The 22,270-nt window shown below is 36.0% G+C and overlaps 1 protein-coding gene across 2 annotated transcripts in view; it reads left to right on the top strand.

The window, feature by feature from the left end:
• CDH8 (cadherin 8) overlaps positions 1–22,270 on the top strand; it is a 347,905-nt gene that overhangs the window by 279,578 nt on the left and 46,057 nt on the right. Inside the window, exons 8-10 of one of the 2 annotated variants that reach the window (XM_047079228.1) lie at positions 1,000–1,121; positions 4,588–4,842; positions 14,916–15,033. In XM_047079228.1, the coding sequence (XP_046935184.1) occupies positions 1,000–1,121; positions 4,588–4,842; positions 14,916–15,033 (495 nt within the window). The remainder of the gene's footprint in view (positions 1–999; positions 1,122–4,587; positions 4,843–14,915; positions 15,034–22,270) is intronic. The other variant, XM_047079229.1, reaches the window with a different exon arrangement.

Below are 22,270 nucleotides of genomic sequence, written 5' to 3'. Positions count from 1 at the left end.
TGAAGGTTTTAGAGATCTGAATTTAATCAATTATCACCAAGAAGACTTTGAAGTATCAAATCCAAGTCTGTTTCTTCATATTCAAAAGCCTTCCATGTCCCCCCTCTTGCCTTACATATAAATAGTGCCATAGAAACACAAATAATTGGCCATCACCAATGCATTCTGTATAATTTACAAGAGATCAAAATATTATTACATGGTACAAACTGTATAGCATTTATTACAAGTGAAAAATCATCACATGGCCGAAGTCAGCAATATATTAGTAGACCAGATTTCTGTGCATATGTGTGTGCGTATGTAACTTTTTAAATTTAAGGACTGGGGATTAAGGATTATGTATTAAATTCTCTGCTGTTGGAATTGACCTGAAAAGATTACAAGATTATTATCTGTTTACACTGATGAAAATCTTTATGAAAATGACAATATTAAAATGACTTAGCCTTAGCTTATCCAAAAAGATCCCAAGGTCAGTTTTTAATAAAAAAAAAATTCATAAAATGTAGTCTTCCCCATCTTTAACGTTCTCTTAACAATTGACTTGGTTCTGGCCTTTTCCTGGGTTTTTGATGTTCACCGTTAGTATATAGCCAGTCAAATATGGTAATAGCACAAAAATGGCTTGTGTTCTACCCAGCAGAAACAAAGAGATAAATCTTTGTTCCACACAGCACTTTTTTCTTTTGTATAATGGATTTTATCATTAACATAAAGCTTTCTTCATCAAGGAAACCTCTTTTAAGTTTTTCAGACACGGTCATTGTAAAGCGAAGCTCCAGCAAATGGTGTTTGAAATAATAATTTCTCCTTTTTTTAAGCAGTCAAGCACGTGCTATTTTTCCTTACTGAATGGTCAGATTCCATAATCACTATGTTGAAAACACCCTAATTAAGGGAAGTAGAAACAGACACACATGCTTTCAAGAAGAAAGTTGAGTTGCACGGTAAAAATGAAATACCCTCAATGCTGATGTTATTTTTTCCTTCCCATAGGGAACCACAGTCAGATATCACGAGTGCCTGTTGCTATTAAAGTGCTGGATGTCAATGACAACGCCCCTGAATTCGCATCCGAATATGAGGCATTTTTATGTGAAAATGGAAAACCCGGCCAAGTAAATATCTCCATGTTGTTAATGCTGAATATGTTTGTATACAACTGTCTCATATTTAATTAACCTGCATTATAGTGAGCATCTCATCATTTATGGTTTGCAAAGTCACAGGCAGGAAACACCCAAATGGGAACAGAAAAGGAGCATTTTTCTTTCTCAGATGTTTCTTAAATCTCCCTACTTATGACCACATTGGCTCCTGAAGTCGAACAACCTACTGGGCCATGAACCCAGAGCCAAACAACCATCTTAAAATATCTCAGGCTAAGATCTTAGAGAGGTGGGGACAGAATTTTAACCTTCCAATGACAGGAAGCAGGAGAAAAAGTTCATGGGGAGGGCCTTTCAGTTTCATATCAATCATAGGAATACCACTTAAGGGTGAAACCCAGCAAGACCAGTTGTAGAAAGCTAATTTTGAAATCTATAAATAGTGTAGATTTATTTAGATCAACATAGGATGAACAATATGTTTTAGACATGCAAGGAAAGCAACTGAATATTTTGTGTATTAATCAAAACTTTTTTTTTAAACCTGTCTTCTGTAGCAGAGATAGGGACAATGGAGACAGACAACAACACAGAGAGGAAGGAAAAAAAAAGGGAAGGAGGGAGGGAGGGAGGGAGGGAAGGAGGGAGGAAGAGCGAACAACACAAAGAGAAACAAAACCTGCTCTGCTCTGAATGTCAAAATGGAAATAGTCTATGTAAAGTTCTAAAAAACACAAATGTAATAGATTTATTTTAACAAGGTGCCAAAGTACTGTATGTTTAAGAAATTTATCGTTTTTCAACTTCCTAATTTATTTCTGGATGGTGACATTTTAATTTAAATAAACAGCAGCTGACAGCATGACACTGGAGTTGTTAATCCAACTATTCTTGTGCCTCATGTGGGTGTTAGGAATTAAACTTACTATTTGCCGAGTAGCTTACCTGACAAGAGTTAGATATTTTTTTTTCCACCTAAAGAAAGGACTAACACTGTAGCCCTATACTTTTATTTCATTATTTCACAATGCTCCTGTACAACAGGGGACATTTCCCCCTTGACTACTCTCATGTATCTGAAGGATTAGCCTCATTTCCATCTCCCAAAAAGAGACACAAATACATGCGTGCACACACACACCAACTACAGCTAAAATTCTAGCAATAAAACTGATTAATTTCAAACACCTACGTGTCATAAATATGGTTATCAAAATATTCATTTTTAACAGCAATACACTTTTTAAAAAATATTCTAACATTAACTTAAATGTTTCCTAATTTCATCATGTGGAATTGCCCTTTAGCCTATCTTTTGAACATTTTCATCTGTTATCATTTGAGGGTGGAATGTGTGTGTGTGTGTGTGTGTGTGTGTGTGTGTGTGTCTGTGTATACACAGACACACACACACACATATATACACACATATATAGTAGTAAATATCATTTAGCTAAGTTAGGATTGAGTTGGCAAAGAAAGTTTGATCAAAATTTATGCAGGTTAGTTTCAAGGATAGGGTTGTGTGGGCCAGATCCTTGCTGGGGTAATATAGCCAATTACAGACTTCTACACCAGACATTGTTGATCACACAGAATGTATCTAATGCTTTAGAATTTAAATAAAACCCCATTTTCATGCAAAACTCACCACACAAGTTCAGAGAGTCAATGGCATTGAGATTTCAAAAATTCCACATTGGCTTCACTTGTGATACTGACCTTTGGACCTCTAGGAATCTGGAGATTTATCCTATGGATTTTGACTATTTCTAAGGTTTTAATGATTCCTCAGTAGTTTTTATCCTCAGGAAAAACAAATGCATTGTTTCATCATCTTTCCTATGCATGATCAAAATAAAAAAAAGTTGATTCTTTGTTTTATGATTTTTGCCTATCAAAATGAATGACTCATTCTGTGAAGAAATGCTTATGTTGTGTATCTGTCCACTGCCACTAAATTATCCTCAAGTGAATGTGTTTAGGTACGTTTATTAGAGTTCATATTAACATGAAGAAATCAGATTTTTGACTGTTCACCTACGTTTTGGACATAGGACTGGTTGATACACATGAAGTTGTTCAAACAACTCCTGAATTCCTTGAATCCTCTGTGCTAGTCACAACTCATGTAATTCATTATATCATTAGTAGGCCACTTTTAATGGCTCAAGTATATTATTTTTATACTTAACATTTTCCAAAATTAATTGTTATCAACATAAATTTGTTATCAACATAAACACTAGTGTGTTTATGTAACTTCAACATACACATTTTCAGTCATTTCTCATAATGCCACACAACCTCTGACTTTGAAATCAGAATATTCCTTATGAGGTGATAACACACTCATGAAAAACAAATGCCAATAGCTGAATGAGCACTAAATTCATAGTTCTATCAATATTTTCAACCATTAATGTCTGCTTTACAACAGCCTCAGAAAAAGGAATGTGGAGGACTCTGAAATGTCTGGTTTGTCCGGAAGGTATGGACTTAAGGCTAAAATCAAAGAGTATCTACTTCCTGGGAAATGAGGCAGCTGGGGATCATTGGGAATAATTAAGGGCAAGCCACTGCAACACTCAGTCTGTAAAAACCTCCTGGACTGAGAGAGCCTCTACAAAGAGGTTTTTAAAACATCTCACAAAATGAGAACCAGTATCAACAAAACACAGACAACTCTACTGTGCTTGACCACTCTTTTCCACTAATTGGACTCATTAAACAAAGAATAAAAAAAAAAAAAAAGACTAAATAAAAACTTTCACCAAGGAAGGAGGGACAACACTTTCCTCCTCTCTGGAAGTACATCTCCAATACGTGATCCATCTATGCTGAAACTGTTATAGGTTCTTTGAAAGTAGAATTGGAAATCATGTCTGCTTCTAGCACCTTTTCATTATTATGAAGTGAAAGATGACATTTTCTTCAATTTATTTCCTAAAGAGAGGAACCACCACCCATAACAGAAAAAGTCCATAGTCCATATTATACAACATCATTGTGCATCCCTTTTCACTAGAATCATCTGAAATAATTGCTCCATTAGATAATTAATATAGTATTTTCTGTTGCTAATTACTTCTCTTTTAGAAAAATTTCCCCAATAGTTCTAGGAAATTTATCTCAAGTCACAAGTTTTAAGATGACAAATATAGATCTTTAGTCTCCAACTCAACCATATCACAATACAATCATTTACAAATTACTTGGCTCTCAGTTTAACAGTAAGAATAAAAAAGATTCCTTCCACTGACTCCTCTCCAATGGCCAAAACAGAAATGATGGTATGGTTTAAAGATTTCAAAATTAGAAAATATATAACTGATAGTTCATGTGTATAATAGGATGGTAGGTTTGGGTCAGTCAGTAAGTACTTACTAAACAGAAACTATGTACCAGGACTTGGTGAGGTACTGGGGATTTAGTGGCAAACAATGCCCTAAACAACAGTCTTTTTCCCTTCTAGAGTTTTCTCTCTGGCAAACATGTAATAAAATTAGAAATGATAGAATTGCAAGAACATACCTCAAATCCTCTGGGCAGAAAGGAGGCTGAAGAGCTGAAGGGAAATGAAGCTATCTTACTGAAAAGACCTCTTAATATAGGACCTGTTCCACCAGAGACAGGAAACATCTATCAAGAGCTGAAAAGGAGTCAGCTGGGGATAAACCAGGTTCTCTCTGAAGAGAATGGTAATCTGGCTGGACGGGTGGAGGAACAGGTAACAGCTGTGGAGAAACCAGTATCTTCCTTCATTATGCTTGACAACAGCACACTCAGAACCAAACATGAAAAGAGAAATAGAGAGCTTTAGTGACCAGTGTTGGCTAGAGGGCCTTCCATAACTCTGTTCTACATCCTATCCCCTTGATAGGGTCTTTCTAGGATTTTATTTCAGATGCTAACCTCTTGCTTATCATACATACATAATTAGGATAATTTGCTCCAGATGGTTCATTGATGCAAGGACTACATTGAAAATGTTGTATTTCCAGGTATGAGTCAAGGTCTCTTATTTAGTCCCAGAGAATATTTTACTGTTTGAGGACTAGATGACAGACTGCTTCAGTTCTTTTTTCCTTCAGGGAGGAGCTTCCCTTTTTACTGTAAATACATCTACTGGCATATAATTACAGCTTCATCACCCTCTATAGAAGCTGAGGCAAGCTATTTGGCATCAATTATGTCTGGGATGAAAAAAAAAATGCTTTGGTTTACTTCTTCTAATCCCCTTTGTCTCTGACCAATACTGTAGCAATATGAAGTTGGCTTATCCTAGGAATGTCATAGGTCAAAAAATAAATAAATAAAAACCACAAAGAAAGGAAGAAAATAATATCCTATATTTCTAGATATGTATCTAGCTAATGCTTTGCATGTAATGAATATTCACGAAATTTTAGAATCATAGTTCTAATTCATTTCATTCAGCAGTGACAAATATTTCAATAACTAGCTTCTCAGATATTACCATGGAAACACTTGTTTTACTCACAGACACAGTGCACAAACTAACCTCTTCAAATGAAAAATCACTTATTTATTTATTTACTGAACAACATTTTGTATTGCATCTACAAGATACTAACTATTGTAACATGACCCAGGGAAACAATGTAAAAAGGGCAAAAAAAGAATGTCCTGTCTAATGGAACTTAATGAGGAAGAGGACTTATTAAAAAAAAGTGGAATGAATACATAATATAATTTCAATTTTGAAAACTGGATTGAAGGAAACATTGGCACAACTAGGCAGAGGGGAAAAAAGAAAAAGCAGACCCTACTTTATACGGTGTTGTCAGAGAAAGTTACTTTTTAAGTGAGTATCCTTTAAGCTGAATCTGAAAAAAAAATTAGAAAGGGCTAGACATTCGAGCAGTGGAAGCAAGAGACTTCTAGCCAGCACGATAAGCTTGGGCAAAGACCCTCAAGGGAGAAAGACCTTGGTTTGTTTGAAGAATTGAAGACCTCTGTGGCTAAGTGTAAGAATAAGAAGAATGTAATAAGCAACACTGAAACTGGACAAAACGCATTTTGAATAAAATGTACACACACATGCACAACACACACACATGCATACATGCAATTAAGCAGGAAGAACATTTAATAGGCTGTAATTGCAAAAGATGTTGGTAAGAGATATTTATTAAACATAAACTATGTACCAGGACTTGGTGAGGTACTTGGTGATCTAAGGTGGTAGCAGTAGAGATGCGGACAAGGAATTGTGAAAGCCGCATGCTTTCATGAATACCGTAATATAGACAGACATCCAGCATACGATCAACATCACTACTTCGGAGATTGGTGTTGGCAGCCACATTTTACTGATAAGGAGGCTGAGGCTGAAAAAGGGTGAGGGGCTTCCCCAAGGCCATGAAAAGTGGCATACATGGGTTTCAAGGTCTGTTCTTGAAGCGTCCAAAGTCCTTGCACTTTCTATGATCTTGCAGTGCTTCCCAAGGAAGCGGACTTTGAGATTCCATTGCCTGTGCAACAAACTTCTTAGAAATAAGATTGTGATCAAGAGTGAGCATTTTTCAAAAGCGAAGAATGTCAACTCCTGTGACCCATAAGATACATTATCCAAAAAGCATTCCACAAAATCTTAAGTGAAAAGAAAGAAAGCTTAGGGAGAAAAGTAAAAATAATTATCTGTTGATAAACACCAGCACCAGGGTTTGCTACTTTATTTCTTTTAAAAATTTCTGTTGGCTTTTTTGTAATAAATATAAAACAGTGAGTCAAAAATATGGCATTTTATAACACTCATGAAACAATAAATTTAGGAGATTTAATTTTAACTTCCCTGCCAGCAAGCATTTTTCAGGATCTATCTGCATGCACAAGAGGGAGACAGGATTGATCTTAAAACAGATGAAATTGATAGCCTCAACAAAATGCATACAGTACTATTCTCATTTTGGGGGGTGTAGCTAGGAGATGGTAAATTAATAGAATCCGTAAAACAATATTTGAAGAAATCATACTTAACAAAATATATTTCAAGACCATCATTAACAGAAGTATGACTTTTAGAGCTCACTTTTGACAGAGGGGAGCACATAAGTAAAAAATACAGTGGAAGGATTTGAAACCAGAATAATCTTAGTGTGAATCACAGCTCTGCCATTTACTAATTTTGTGACCTTCAGTCTTAACCTCTACTAAACTCCGATATTTCAGAAATATCTAGTGCACTATCAAGTGCTTAATAAATAATTATAATTATTATTAGTGTATATTTTAACTAATGTCATAGTCTAAAAAGCAAAATATAGGATTACATCATTAGGATTGCTTTATTTTGTTATAGCTACATGACTTTGATTTGGAGCAAAACATTATAAATAGTCCCTTAATGGGTCCCTATAACAGAAGACAATCTAGTTCCCTGTATTGGAATAACTCCTCCTCTGGTAATTTCCAAGTATTTTATTTATTCAGGGTAAAGGAAAGGCTTGTACTTTATTCCTCCTCATTTAAATGTGTGGGCCAATATCATTATTTTTCAAATATACTGGGATCAACCTGCAGGACACATACAATCTCCATCTTTTTTGGAGTCATGTTTTCAGCCAGCATACACATTGGCTGAACCTCTTGTGCGATCCCCAATTCCATATTCTAGCACCTCACCTAAATGAGATTGATGATCCACAGAGAACATGCTGTCAGGGATTGTTTGAGAATCTTGGCCTACTTCATACAAATATATTTTCTTTGTTTTGTTTTCACCCTATAAGTTACTGAGTAAGAATTTAGGACTGAAGCAAGGTGGGCACATGTGTATGCTTCTTTCCGTTTGTTCTTAGAAGCCAAGTTGATACCCTTTTGAAGAAAGTAAAGTTGACACTGCATAGTAAAAGGCCTTAGGCCTAGGCTTTGTGCTAGTGGGTAATATGTGGTACCACGAGGAGCTGACATTTTGTTGGAAGGGCAGAGACATGGTAACCACCAAGCTAGATAGACACAATGCCTCCACACAGAGGTGGAAGTCTCCCAGGCCTTTAAGATTCAGTAGGAATTTTGGAGGACAGCATTTCTCAAAGAGTGCCTGAGAAAAACTTGTAGGGCATAGCACATCAATATATGGTGTGGCGTTTGTGGTGTGTGTGTGTGTGTGTGTGTGTGTGTGCGTGTGTGTGTGGTTTACTTAATAAGGTCGTGGAGCACTGACACTGAATTAAACCAAGTTCAACAACATTCCTTTCTTCTTTTGTTTAACTCTAAGATTCCCTTCATTTATAAATACATATGAATCATGAGAAGGCTATATGGTCTTTGCCATTTAGCAAACATAGCTGATTATAAAATCTTTCAAATTTCCTTCAGAGAAAACTATACAACTAGTGGTAAAGGGAACCCAGTCAGGAAACAAACCTGCTCCAGGAGGATAAATAATGCCACACAGGTTCAGCCTAGGAAGTGATGCTTGCAATGTCAAGCAGGCGTCAGGAAGTATTCCTGTGGAGTAGTATCATGGAAGATGGAGAGAAGAGATTGAAAAGGGACCTGAGACTTCTCAGCTATGTTAGAAACTTTGCGGTTTACCCTGCTAATGAGGTTTTCAAAGCAGAGCAAGTGATGGAATATTTTGTTAGTATTAATTCAGAGGTGCACAAAATACACATGAAATATGCAGAGTCTAGGAAAAAAGGTATGAGACACTGGAAACTCCAAACTTTGTATAAACATACTATTCAGAAGTCCTTGCTTTGTATCATTTTATCTCAACTTGGCTTCAGGAAGGGAAAGGGAGTGAAGGAAACAGAAATGGAGGAAAATATCGAAAGTTTCACAAATGGGTTTATAAAGGTACAGTCCCCAAATGTTGACCCAGAGGACTGATGACTTCACTTAGTGTTTAAAAGAAACATAGAAAATCAAATCTCTATCCTCCTGTTGTATTTTCCATAGGTCAGACTTCCAAGGTATATGTTCTGAACAGTAACCTAATGGTTTTTAAAGACAAAGATACACACACACACACACACACACACACACACACACACACACACTGGCATGGCAAAACACTCTAGATAGGAGAAGTCTTGGTAGAGATTGGATTACCATGCAAATTATAAAACAAATATCCAGTAACTATCCATTAAATATCTATGAACAGTGCTTATATTTGAACCTTATTATATACAGTTTTGAAATTATGGAGGATAATTGGGTCATTGTGCGGATTTCAATATAATTTCCCAAATTCCAATATTTCCTCTTTTTTCAATTTATCATCATTGTTATAACTTGATTTCTCTTGTGTGCATAATTTTTATTTCCAAGGACCCGTCTTTTAGGGGCTGGTTTTTAAGCTATTTTGTTTTCCTTCAGTTATAAAAAACATCGATACTCTGATAAAAGCTATGGACTTTCCCCTCCTTTATGTGCATATATAAGTAATTTCATTCAACTTTACTTTCAACTTGAGATGATTGAAGCATGTGATGCTTATTCATGGTTCATCCTTTCCTTTCCCAAGTTTAAAACTCATGCTCTAATAAACAGAAGTTAGTATTTCAGGAAAGCTAATAGGCAGAGGAATGAATAGAAAACCAAAAATGATGCTGTGCTTTCCGCAGCACCTTTGATTTCGTCCCATTCAACTCACTTTCCATCACCTTCCAATTCACACCACCACAGAAAGACTTGCCAAGAAAAAAGAAAATTAAGTTTTGCCTGACAAAGTGACAGTGTTCTGTGATGGTAGATAGTATCTTGGCTATCAATGTTGAGTGTTCCTGGAACATAGATGTATATTCCAGAAGCTTTTGAAAGCATTCCAAAAGATGCAAGAGAATGCAATCCTCTCTCACCTTGTCCACACTTACAAGGAACTATGATTTCTAAGTCTTCATTTTGTTGTGTGATGTGTCAGAATAAAAGGGGACCTTTATCTCAGTAAAGCAAAGCACCTGAGCAATGAGAACAAGAATGGATGAGTGCATCCTATGCACTCTCCAAAATAATGAAGGTGTAAGCCCCAACTTAACTGAAATACATGTGCAGAATGTATGAATGTCAACAAGATTTTGAGGCAGCCTGATGTATTGGGGCAGGAAGACACAAGTGGTTTGTTATCAGATATATCTGGGATCAAATATTATATATCACATCTTTGATGTACTAGGGTTCCAATACATTTCTTCATACATACTTCTCAAGGTTATGTGAGAATTAGTGATGAGGCCAAAATATGCTGACATCATCCGTTCATTCATTCATTTTTTCATTTAGGCAATATGTATTAAATAGTTATCATGTGGTGTTCTTACAACAGTGAAGGGGGTAAAAATCCAACTCATTGTATATAATCATGCTTGGTACCTAAGAACAAATCAATGAATAATATCTACAGAATCTTATATTGCATTTCTAATGGATCCCATGACACTTTTATGGTTGCAAACAGATCAGATCATCCAAAATGTATCTGTTGGATGCTTGCTTTTCAAAAATTAATAATGACAGTGATAGCTCAGTCATTAAATATTTTTGAAGTAAGGTAAAATAGTCTTACGTAAAGTTTAATCAACTCTGCTAATAAAAACAATATAAGTTGGGTTAAGTGTTGATAAACAACAAATTGTTTTTTAATAAAACAGAAATATGATATGGCCCCATAATTCTCAAAATTTTTCTTTTTTTAGTTTCATTTCTTAGAAAGGTCATTTCATTTCAAATTAGTAATCTCAAGAAATAGAACAAAGTCTGCTCCCATAGAATTCCAAGTATGGCCTTGAAATTCATCTCCTTATCCCAACATTCCAGATATACTTTGTTTTTCTAATAAATCTATTTATCTATCTATCCATCTCCTATATATAGATATTACCTATCTATATCTATATAGATATATAAAATTTCAGCTTCCTTTAAAATTAATCCACAATAAATCATCAGACATTAGGTTTTTTTCAATTGCATCTTAACTTTACTGGTAGAAAGGAAAAATATTTAAACCGAATGTTATATATATACTCCTAAAAATCTGTGACCTCTCCAGAAATTTTCAATTATCTAAAAGGTAATTGACGTTGTAGTAGCACACTGGGGGAACGTGTGTGGTTTTCATTTTCCAGCTAGTCAGTGTGCCTATAAAATCTGCTTATGTGGAGTTGCACTGCTTGAATAAATCTATTCTTTTCTTTCTATTGTTTAAAGCTGAGTGTAGGGGCGCCTGGGTGGCTCAGTCGGTTAAGCGTCCGACTTCAGCCAGGTCACGATCTCGCGGTCCGTGAGTTCGAGCCCCGCGTCGGGCTCTGGGCTGATGGCTCAGAGCCTGGAGCCTGTTTCCGATTCTGTGTCTCCCTCTCTCTCTGCCCCTCCCCCGTTCATGCTCTGTCCCTCTCTGTCCCAAAAATAAATAAACGTTGAAAAAAAAAATTAAAAAAAAAAATAAATAAATAAAGCTGAGTGTATTCAGATGTTATTACATCAGTGAAAATTTCAGCCTTTTAGATAGGGGTATCTTAACGCATTTAAATAGTATAAAGTCCTTCAAGTGATTTACCGGGTGTCTACTTTTAGAGAAAATGTCTAGACAGTAGCTATCTACATTAAGATAAAATGAAGTGTCAAAAATGGTTTAAACCAAATTCCTAAGTGTAGTCAGTTCATGGGATATTTGGAAGTTGATTTAAAGATTCACCACTTCTGGGGCAGCTGGGTGGCTCAGTCCATTGAGCATCTGACTTTTGGTTTCAGCTAAGGTCATGATTCCAGGTCATAGGATTGAGACCCTGTCTGGCTCTGCCTGAGCATGGGGCCTGCTTAAGATTCTCTCTCCCTCTCTCTCTCTCTCTCTCTCTGCCCCTCTCCCCTGCTTTGTGCTTTCTCTCTCACTCTCAAATGAAATTTAAAAATAAAAAATATAAAGATTCACCATTTCATCATTATTTCCCCAACATATCAAGCACTGAGCTTGATGTTAGCTTAATAATACAAACTCCCCTAGGGGCGCCTGGGTGGCTTGGTCGGTTAAGCATCCAACTTTGGCTCAGGTCATGACCTTATGATCTGTGAGTTCGAGCCCCGCGTCAGGCTCTGTGCTGACAGCTCAGAGCCTGGAGCCTGTTTCGGATTCTGTGTCTCCCTCTCTGTCTGCCCCTCCCCTGTTCATGCTCTGTCTCTGTCTCAAAAATAAATACACGTTAAAAAAAATTAAAAAAAAATAATACAAACTCCCCTAATGAGTAATAATAAGAGAATTGTAAACACCAATCTTCTCCCTTGGCTGAAAACAGTCCATCTCAGACTTAAGCATGCATCAGAATCACCTGGAAGACTGTTTAAAATGCCTCACCCCAAGCCTTTCTGGTTCAGTAGGCTCAAGAAATTGTATGTCTAGTTTCTGGCTTAAATACATCGTGGAAAAAAACATATTCATTGCAGGTATAATGTTTAGGCCAAACTTCTGAGATATGGCATGACAGGTAATTATATTCCTTTACTTCAGGTAAGCTAAATTATTGCATCTTTTATTTTGGTCGTGGTGGCTTAACTAATGAAATAACTCATGTAGATCTACTTGCCAGCATGTATGAGTCTTTTTCATGCAGATTACTTAGAAATATTAGGAAGGGTATTATTACAGGAGCTCTATCCACTAACTACACTACAGAATGCATTTAGTCGTGAATGATTTTCACCACAGGATATCAAAAAGTCTTTTCATTTGCTCTTCTTCACTTATGCTCACACACTTTAAAAGTTAGTTTTTCAACTGGTGCACCTGGACATAGGAATACTTTTGAAACAAAATTGGGTAAATGGAGAAGGGAATACTACCTATATTCACGGATAACTTTCCCCCTCACTGTTCTTTATAACTGCTTAGAAGAAGTTTCTTGTCAAATTCTTCCCTTACATATGTGTACATGTAGGCTAGTCATAAAAGACTTACTTGTGTTCCCCAGATTTTCTCCTTGGATTTCCATTCTTTGATTTTTTATAAAACTGGAGGCCCAGGGCATCTCTCTGCACTTAAATGTCAGGGAAAACATGCTAGGTGTTCAAATAGAGTGAATATAATTATATTCCCATCTAATCTGATAAGGTTAGGGAACTGTTGTGGTAACATCAAAGCCATTACATTTATCATGGGGCTATGTCATGAATAAATGGTACTGACCCTAATAAAAAAAATGATAAAAAAAAAAAAAGGATGATGACTGACATTCATTGAACATTTACTAGGAACCAGATACTATATTAAGAGATTCACATGAATTTATATCAATTGCCAAAACAGCCCTATGAGAAAGGCATTTTATTATTTGTCATTTTAGAATACATGGAAACTGAGTTTCAGAAAGACTAAAGTAACTCCCTCAGTGTCACAATGACGAGAAGGTAAAACTATGGCTTCTATCAAGGCTGCTCAATTTCAGAGTCCATCACTTTGATGACTACCTCACTGTCTTAATCCTGAGTTATATTTTGTGCTATTTTTTTGTTATCTTATTATTCAAACTAAGTACACTGATAAGACATTTTACAAGATCCTTAACAAAAGGAAAACCCCTACCAGGTAAGAATATGTCCCATTTTTAAAAGGGAGAAATGAAAGCTGAGAGGGGTTATTTCCTTTATGTCTTAACCTTAACGTACTGTTCATCATATAGTATGCACAAAAGTCATAGATGCTCACAGTTGTGGTTCTCACACTCATTTAGGCGATAAGTCACTAGGCAAGGATATCCTTTTCTCAGAAAGAAATGATCCATTTTTTCATCTATAAGTAAATTGGTAAAGTTGAATGGGACCTAAATTCAAACAGACCTAATATATTAGGCATCATCATTATATTCTCTAAATTTCACAAACCTTACAGCATTTCCCTGTTAATTCTTCTTATGGTAAATCTGATGTCGCCTTGACTGTCATGCTTTACAGGCATTTTTTTTTTTTTGTAGAAATTATGTCGTAGTTATTTACAATGGTAGTGTAAGCTATCATTTTTACTACATTAACTACTGCCCGGTGTTTCATATTGAAGTGATTAATATCACCGAATCATTAATATGAATTATTAAGCTGATTCTCTGACATCTTAAGAAACAACTTAGCACTAAGTTAATGCAGCTTTGCAAATGAAATAAGCACATTCAACCGGCACCAATTCCAAGTGTGTGTATCTATCCAAACAGCTCTGCACAGTGGTAATTCTCCTAATCCCTATAATTTATTCATCTCAGGATACACTCCAAAGCATTGTTTGCATGTGTTATCCACTAGCTTTAAAAACAGTATTCATTATTGGGAGGGAACAGATGCAACTCCTCAGAAAGGTTTGTTGCAGTGATGTTTGTGCCGAGGAACATTCTATTTGGCAAACATATGTAACCTGATAAGCAAAATAAAAGAGGAGTTTTGAGGATTCAAGATTTAAGTTCTTTACTTCCACGATCCTCCCAAGAGCCACACTACAATCACTGTAACAATTCCAAAACTCATTCTAGATGCCCGTGTATATTCAAATTGGAAAGAAACCTGTAATTACCCAGTGGAATTTTCAAATACCCTTAAATTTGCTACTTTGAGCCACAGACACCAAATGGACACAAATGAACATTAATGTTCATCAATTTATCAAAGCTGAGGTTTTAAAGTGATAAATGTTTCTCCTTGTTCTTGGCACAAACCATCCACAGCAACTCAGAAAAGTGAAAAAAAAATCGTTGGACCAAATATCAGTCAACTAAGAGATGTCACTCAGCTTTTAAAGGCAGTATAAGCCCTCTGATGTCATCAATGATGCTGACGTCGGGTTTTATGTTACAGGTCATTCAAACAGTGAGTGCCATGGACAAAGATGATCCCAAAAATGGACATTATTTCTTATACAGTCTTCTTCCAGAAATGGTCAACAATCCGAATTTTACCATCAAGAAAAATGAAGGTAAATCCATTAGCCTTATGAAACAGGGTGGAACATAAATTGGAAAACAGGATGTGATTTCATAATTTGACTGAAAATATCAATAAAATAATTTTTGCTCACCCATGAGCAATTGAAACTTAGCTTATCAGCCTAATGGCTTGGTAATTACATCACTTCTTCCTTCCAATATTGAAACAATAGATAAGAAAGCTGTTAATGTGAAAGTTAATTTTATCCCAGGGAATACCTCAATCACCTTACTTTCAAGAATGAACAGTAAGATTTAACCTCCGGGAAAGTTCCAGGAATTTGAGATACTGAGATATCTGTTAGAGAAGGAACTGGCTTATACTTCACAGTTGCTAAGTTTTATTTGAATGTTTACCAAGTCTTTAGGGAAAGCCTATCCTAATTTTGCCTGGTTTGTGGGTACACATTAGAGGTATTTGTTTAAGCCTGTACCAACTTTGATAATAGCATTTGGATCAGGAAATCCTTCTTGAAGGACACTCCTTATCAGTATTATTGTGGAGGTAATATAAACTGATTTTATTGTTAAGTCTTTCACTCATGGAGAACATTTAATCCACTTCATTATTTCTTGAGAACTAAGTTTGGATTACTGTTTTCCCTAACTATTATCTATTACATACGAAGGTTATAGATCTATTTTTTTAAGTCCATCTCATCTGTACATTTTTGTTTCCTAATCTGCTGTATATGTAACAAGCATTTTTTGCTGTTGATTTTGGCTCAGGTATATTTAAAACTTAGTTTTGGCTGTTTTGGAATGATTAGCAAAATAAATGTATTGTCTTGAGCTGTTTTCTGGCTTTACTGTAGGCATTTGTTTGGATTTCTGAATGGTCTCTATAAAAACTATACTCAGAAGAGTCAAATTTAGTTCATGACATTTGGGTAATTTGCTATGTTGTGTTTCAAGGAGGGAGTGAATTTTGACGACATTTCCTTCATGAAATAAAACATTTTATGGCTCTTGTTAAGTATATTATGGCCCCACCTTTTAACATGATGCTCCTTACTTAGTTCTTTGGGGATGCTTTGATAAATGTAAGTGCAACACCAAAAATGAAATGGAGAAGTCCTTATACAGATATTCCTCGTGTAGCTGGCCTTCACTATTATAAACACGAAGGAGACGAAATCCTGTTCTTTCTCCTTAGTAATGGAGTACTCCTGTGTTAACCTTCCCTAATTAGGAACTGTAATCCATGTACATTGTCTTTGTTTTTCAGTTATCAAGATTTCTTTTTTATGAAAGTCACATGAATGTGGCTAAGATGAAAGCCAAACAGAAATCCCAAGCTGAGCTAAACGTCTGTGTATACGTGTGGTCCATGCTCACTTTGATTGTGAGCTAATAGGTATCAGTCATTATTTTTGCATATGAAATGCCCTCCATTTAAAAATTCTCTGTGAAGAAATATTTTCCCTTCCCAAAGGTTTTGAGCTTTTTGGCATATTCTGGGCATGCAATTTCAAGATATGCCTGTCATATAAGTACAGCCCGTCAAAGGCACCACATAAACATATTGCAAAGGAATGAGAGGCTGTTTGGGGTGCCAAGGAAAGTGCAGTTTCGTACTGTATTTGTTTGTACCCTAAATCTTTTAAAGAGGGGATTTTGGTCTGACAGTGAATGAATTTCATGTGTTTTCTCTGAATTTTGGAAGCAGTAAGAAGTCAAATTTGCGCAATTAAGTAACCTCTTTCACCCTATCACACATTTCAATAAGCCCTTTAACAGAGTATTTTAAAAGCATGTATATTATATGTTTTACTTTGAAACTAGAACATGGAAGTTACACTTTTTATTTATGTCACAGAATTGTGTGTGTGTGAAATAACTGAAAAAAATTTTACAAAGATTCCAGGTGTTATGAATATTTTGTGCAAAGACCACTCTGTGCTACAATGGTTCCATTTAAATTGTGCGTTTATTTTGCCAAAAGTGACAATATAATTTATTTTTCCAATTGGGGCATTTTTTTAAAGTGAAAGGGGTTGCTATTTATATTTGTTCCTGAAAAAAAAAACAAAAAAAACAAACATAAACCAGGATTGTATTGTGGAAATCAGGATATATGTTCACTGTGATTTTGGATTTAGGATCCAAATATTCAACTTCTCCGTAGAGTAAATCATGAGCTCACTAGTTTTTCGAACAGATATGTATAATTTATACTCTATCTTCCTTTTCCTAGATCAGAAATTCACAAGTTTTGCTACATAGACCACTGCCTTATTGGCATCTGGATAGTTACTATAAAAATAGGGTTGGGGGAGATGGTCCCTTCTTCACATGTAGAAACAATCAAAGTAATGGAAAAAAAGTTGTCAGATTTAAAATTATAGGAATAAATAAGTAAATAGATAAATCAGTATTTTGTTAGCCTATTACCCATTCCCTGTTAATGATAAGACAATACAAGCACAATTGAAAAATCCAAATACTAGACATTATTTATTTTTAAACTATGGTATGTTTTATGTTTTAAGATGGAGAAAATCAAATGGTATAATCATATTTAGGATTTTTTTTTCTTCATAAAATGGACTTTAAAATGGTCATTAACTGATGTTTCTCCACTGATAGTGTCATGATTTATGAGTCCCAGCCCAACAGATGAAGGTTAATATTTTGAGAGATCTAGTATATCCAAATTTATAATTGATGGCCAGATGATTTCCTTATTTAATCAGATATTTATGGGTGATGGTTTTAGTATTTTGCATTTTCTAAGGAAATTGTAGCCACGTCTTTCAACTTGAAGTTAATGTGACCTTTCCCCTCCCTTGTATAGATTGGTCCTTCTGCAATTTTCAGCTGACTAATTCATAATCAAAGACAAAAAAAGATCAAAATTAGCTGTCTCCTATCTCCTACACAGTTGGGTGATTCCACAAATAATTCTCTTTCTGAATATATGAGATTCATATTTCATCCAGATTAGGAAAACAACTTTAAATACCCATAAAGGTGAAAGCAAACGTCAAAAATATGATGAGTCACGTCATATATGCATCACATATATACACCGATCATAGCACCTCACATTGTCTGAATAATATGGCCCAGACATTGGTTTCCCCATCTTCCAGTTGGGTGAATTTAGAAACAAATTGAGTTTTTTGCTGACACATTGCAGTATTGGCCTCCATTCTAACCATGAAAATGGAAGATACGCAACAATTCAATATAACAAGACATGGAAGATAAATGGACCCTTCACAGATACAGAAATATCTTGGTTGCAGAAAATTTCAGATCTGCCAGGATCATGGTCTTCTCCAGCCTGCACATTGTAGTTAAAAGATTTGATTGGAATTGCCAGAAAGCAGTCTGGAAAAATGGGAGTCTTCATGTTTTGTACTGAAATATTTGAATCATGTGTATACAGAAATGAGGAAAACCACAAACAGGACAGTATAAAAAGGAAAGAAGCAGACAATAAACTTGGCCTTGATTACACTTTGGTTAGGCTTCAGAAAAGGCAGCAGGGGAACCAGAGTACCTGATGATACTAACATTTGTTTCTCTTCTTGGTATTTCCTTTTGACCCAAATCCTACTGATAAGCACCTCACTCCCCAGGTATAATTGTGATAATTAATTTGGATAATGTTGATGCTGACTGGAGCTTTGGATAAATGCACCTGGTAATCTCAATGTCCAAAACATGGTTCCCTGTTTAGAATGCATTTCATGCTTTGTTTTGTGGGGTTTCCATCTCAATTGATTGACTGGTTTCAAGCAATATGTGTTTTATGTCTTTTTATCCTCTAGAAGCACCCCTTGTAAGAATACAGACTACAGGCTGATAATTTTAAGCCATACTTTCCTCATCTGTAATACCAGGATAACAATACCTATTCACCCCACAGGTGTGCTGTGGTAGATATGTGTAACCAAGGTCTTAGACAGCTCTTAGCACAATGTCTGGCGCATAAAACAAAAAAAAACAAAAACAAAAAAAAAAAACAAAAAAAAACCTTCATCAGTAAATGGGACAAGATCCTTATAAGATTAATCTATTAATTCTTAAATTCCTATGCTATGTCCCATCTCCTCTGGCTTATCATTCTCAACCAGCCCCTTGGCAGCTTTAACTCTGTTAATTTTCGAATATTGTACAGTAATTGTGAAAGTGGCCTCATTGGTAGTTGTGAAAACCTTCATCCTTACTAGAACACATTACGAGAAATCTGCTTAGTAATGTATTGCAATCTAAATGACATAATAGAAAGATAAAAGAAAAAAAAGGAGGAGGAGGAGGAGAAGGTAGGGAAATAATTAAAATATTTACCAGCCTTGGAAATAGCTGCAGGGTTGTTGGACCTGTTTTTGAATATAAAGGCTTTTCTTTCTTTCTCCTGTGCCAAAATGAAACTCAGCTTTCTCCACACAATAGCTGACCCCATCTTCCAACTTGATGGGATTACTTTTCATTTTAGCATATCAAGTTGTTTTAAAATTTTTTTTTCAACGTTTATTTATTTTTGGGACAGAGAGAGACAGAGCATGAACAGGGGAGGGGCAGACAGAGAGGGAGACACAGAATCGGAAACAGGCTCCAGGCTCTGAGCCATCAGCCCAGAGCCCGACGCGGAGCTCGATCTCACGGACCGCGGGACCGCGAGATCGTGACCTGGCTGAAGTCGGACGCTTAACCGACTGCGCCACCCAGACGCCCCTCAAGTTGTTTTAAATACCCACAACCTCCTAACACAAATACCCTGTGGAATCATTTTGCACAGGCTGGAAGATTAAAGGCAACATTCCTTTGCTTTTTTGAAGAATGTCAACTTATCTCACGTTCCTCTCACCGCAAAACTGAAATTTGCTGCCTAAAGGTGTAAGTGGATTTCCCTGATCCCAGGCCAGCCAGAGCTGGCCCTCTGTCCTCCATCTTTACTCAGGCTGAATCCTCACACATGTCTCTGCTGTATTCAGAACGGAGGCGTTGAGACAAACAGAGGCCCTCCTCTTTCTCCTCAAGCCACTTGTACCCCTATCCAGGCAGAACTGGACTTGAAAGGTCTTCCTGAAGATCCAGAGCAAAGAGGGCCCCTTTGTAATACAGGTGTCCTTTTCTGGCCACCTCAGGCCCTCATGGAATTCTTCCATTACCTCAGGCTGCTTTGAAGCTAAGATAGGACTTTCCAAAATAACATCTTTCCTCATGTGGCCTTTACAAAAGCCTCCGTCCCTCAGCCACTGCAGATCCATTCTTAACAGGTTTCCCAGGCAACCATACCTAAGCAACAAGTGAAAACCCTGTGCTTGTATGAGTGCGATAATGAATACCTATATATGCATGTTTGCAGTATGGGGACCCTGTCTATGCTGCTCACAGAGAGGAATTTTCCACAGCACTTACACAGCACCAAACATTGACAGAGGTCTTTTCCATATAAGGTATCGGTTCTGATCCACGTGAAGCACGGTACTTCTTGTCAATGTTGAATGGTAAAAGGTAGTACTCAATTTGCATGAAACAGGAGGCCCAACTGGGATCCCAAATATGCAGAACAGCATTATGCATACATGATCCAAAAGGCTTCTGCTTCAGTAATTCATAATTTATTGTTTATGCTTCTAGCAATGTTCCGTTGATAAAAAGCCATTTATGTTTCATTTTGTCGTCTAAACTGTAATTAAGGATGATGTGCAAGCTCAGAAAAATAGATAACAGATCTCTACTTCCACTTTCCAAGTTGCATATGATTGTAGAGTTGGGTTCAGAAAACTAGATTTTCTTTTCTTAAGTAGTTTTAATAAAATTCTTGTTATTTTGTATAGTCTCCATATCTTTTTGGTTTGTTTTTCTCTTTTAAATCATAATACAAGAGTGCTTTCAGAAGTTGAGAATTTCCTCTGCATATACTGAAAATCCTAAAAGTATTGCTCTACTCAGAGATAGCACTGCTCCGTATCTGTTCTTTAGTGTATATTGTGGGAGACAATTGAATTCTGAGATTACTGACTACCAGGAATATAATTTAGATACATGGCATAGACTCACAAGTGTGGTTGGCCACATGCTATTTCAAAGTTATAAACTGATTAAGAGTGTCATAGTTTGCTAAATCATATCTGATCTGGATAGAGCATTCTAATTCAGAAAAAATAATTTTAATGTTTATGTACTTTATTTATTTTGAGAGACAGCATAAGCTGGGGAGGGGCAGAGACAGGGGGGAGAGAGAGAGAATCCCAGGCTCGTACCCACAAACTGTGAGATCATGACCTGAGCCGAAATCAAGAGTCAGACATTTAACCTGCTAAACCACCCAGGCATCCCTCTAATTCTGAAAATTTTTGAAAGAGAGAAACCAAGAGATAAATTGTACATGCTTAGTTATCTTAAAGCTATTGTAGTTACCTCAAAGATCCCTTAGGACAAATAATCTTTTTATTGAGAATTTGCTTTCTGAAACTTTTACTTCAAAAGAAAAAATAGAAAATAAGGAAATCAATCGAACATCAAGAGGAGTAGAGAGAATTACTCAGAGAAATGTTTTTTATTTATCAAATCTTGTTTGGACCACTTTCTTGTTTGTGCCATTAAAAAATAATGCTATTTACTGATTTAGAATCTGTTTACAAGCATAAACATAGGTCTTGGGATTTCGTGGGTGCCAAATAAACATGACTGTCCTTTTGGTAAGCACAAGCAAATATTAAAATTGAATGTGGAAACAAAATGAGCTGTCAGTCGATGCAAATTCTCCTTTTCTAAAAAAGTATTAAATGTAGCTGACAATCATTTTATCTCCCTTCAGCATAGAAGTTTGAATTAATTTTGAGCACTTTATAGATACAACATTAGGTATACGTGACATTCTATCTAGGGATGTGACCTGAATAACACATATCATGTGCTTTGCATCCCTTGGTTTATTAAAGTGGATACAGAAAGCAGAGAAAAAAATTTGGAAACAGTAAAGGGGGCACTCATGTAAACATTTTTAAAGTTGACTTGGGGTGAAGTAGAATGAATAGTAAAAGAGAGACCCTGTGGAATATATAAAGCACGAGCTTCATAGTTAAGAGTATTTAGCTTTGAATCCTAGCTTTTTTGATTATGATCTGTGAGAACTTCCACAAATAGATGAATAATCTCGAACCTTTATCTATAAAATGGAAATAATTATTACTCATATGTTGTTTTGAATAAGAAAATATTGATTTAATTGTTAAAAATGTGCGAAGTTCAGTGTCTGATAAATTG

This window comes from Lynx rufus, unplaced genomic scaffold (genome assembly GCF_022079265.1).
Source record: "Lynx rufus isolate CCGP_SWC_20201006 ecotype Redwood Valley unplaced genomic scaffold, mLynRuf1.p SCAF_16, whole genome shotgun sequence".
NCBI classification, from domain to species: Eukaryota; Metazoa; Chordata; class Mammalia; order Carnivora; family Felidae; genus Lynx; species Lynx rufus.
Note: the sequence above shows the minus strand (reverse complement) of the source record. Positions and strands in the feature narration are given on the sequence as shown.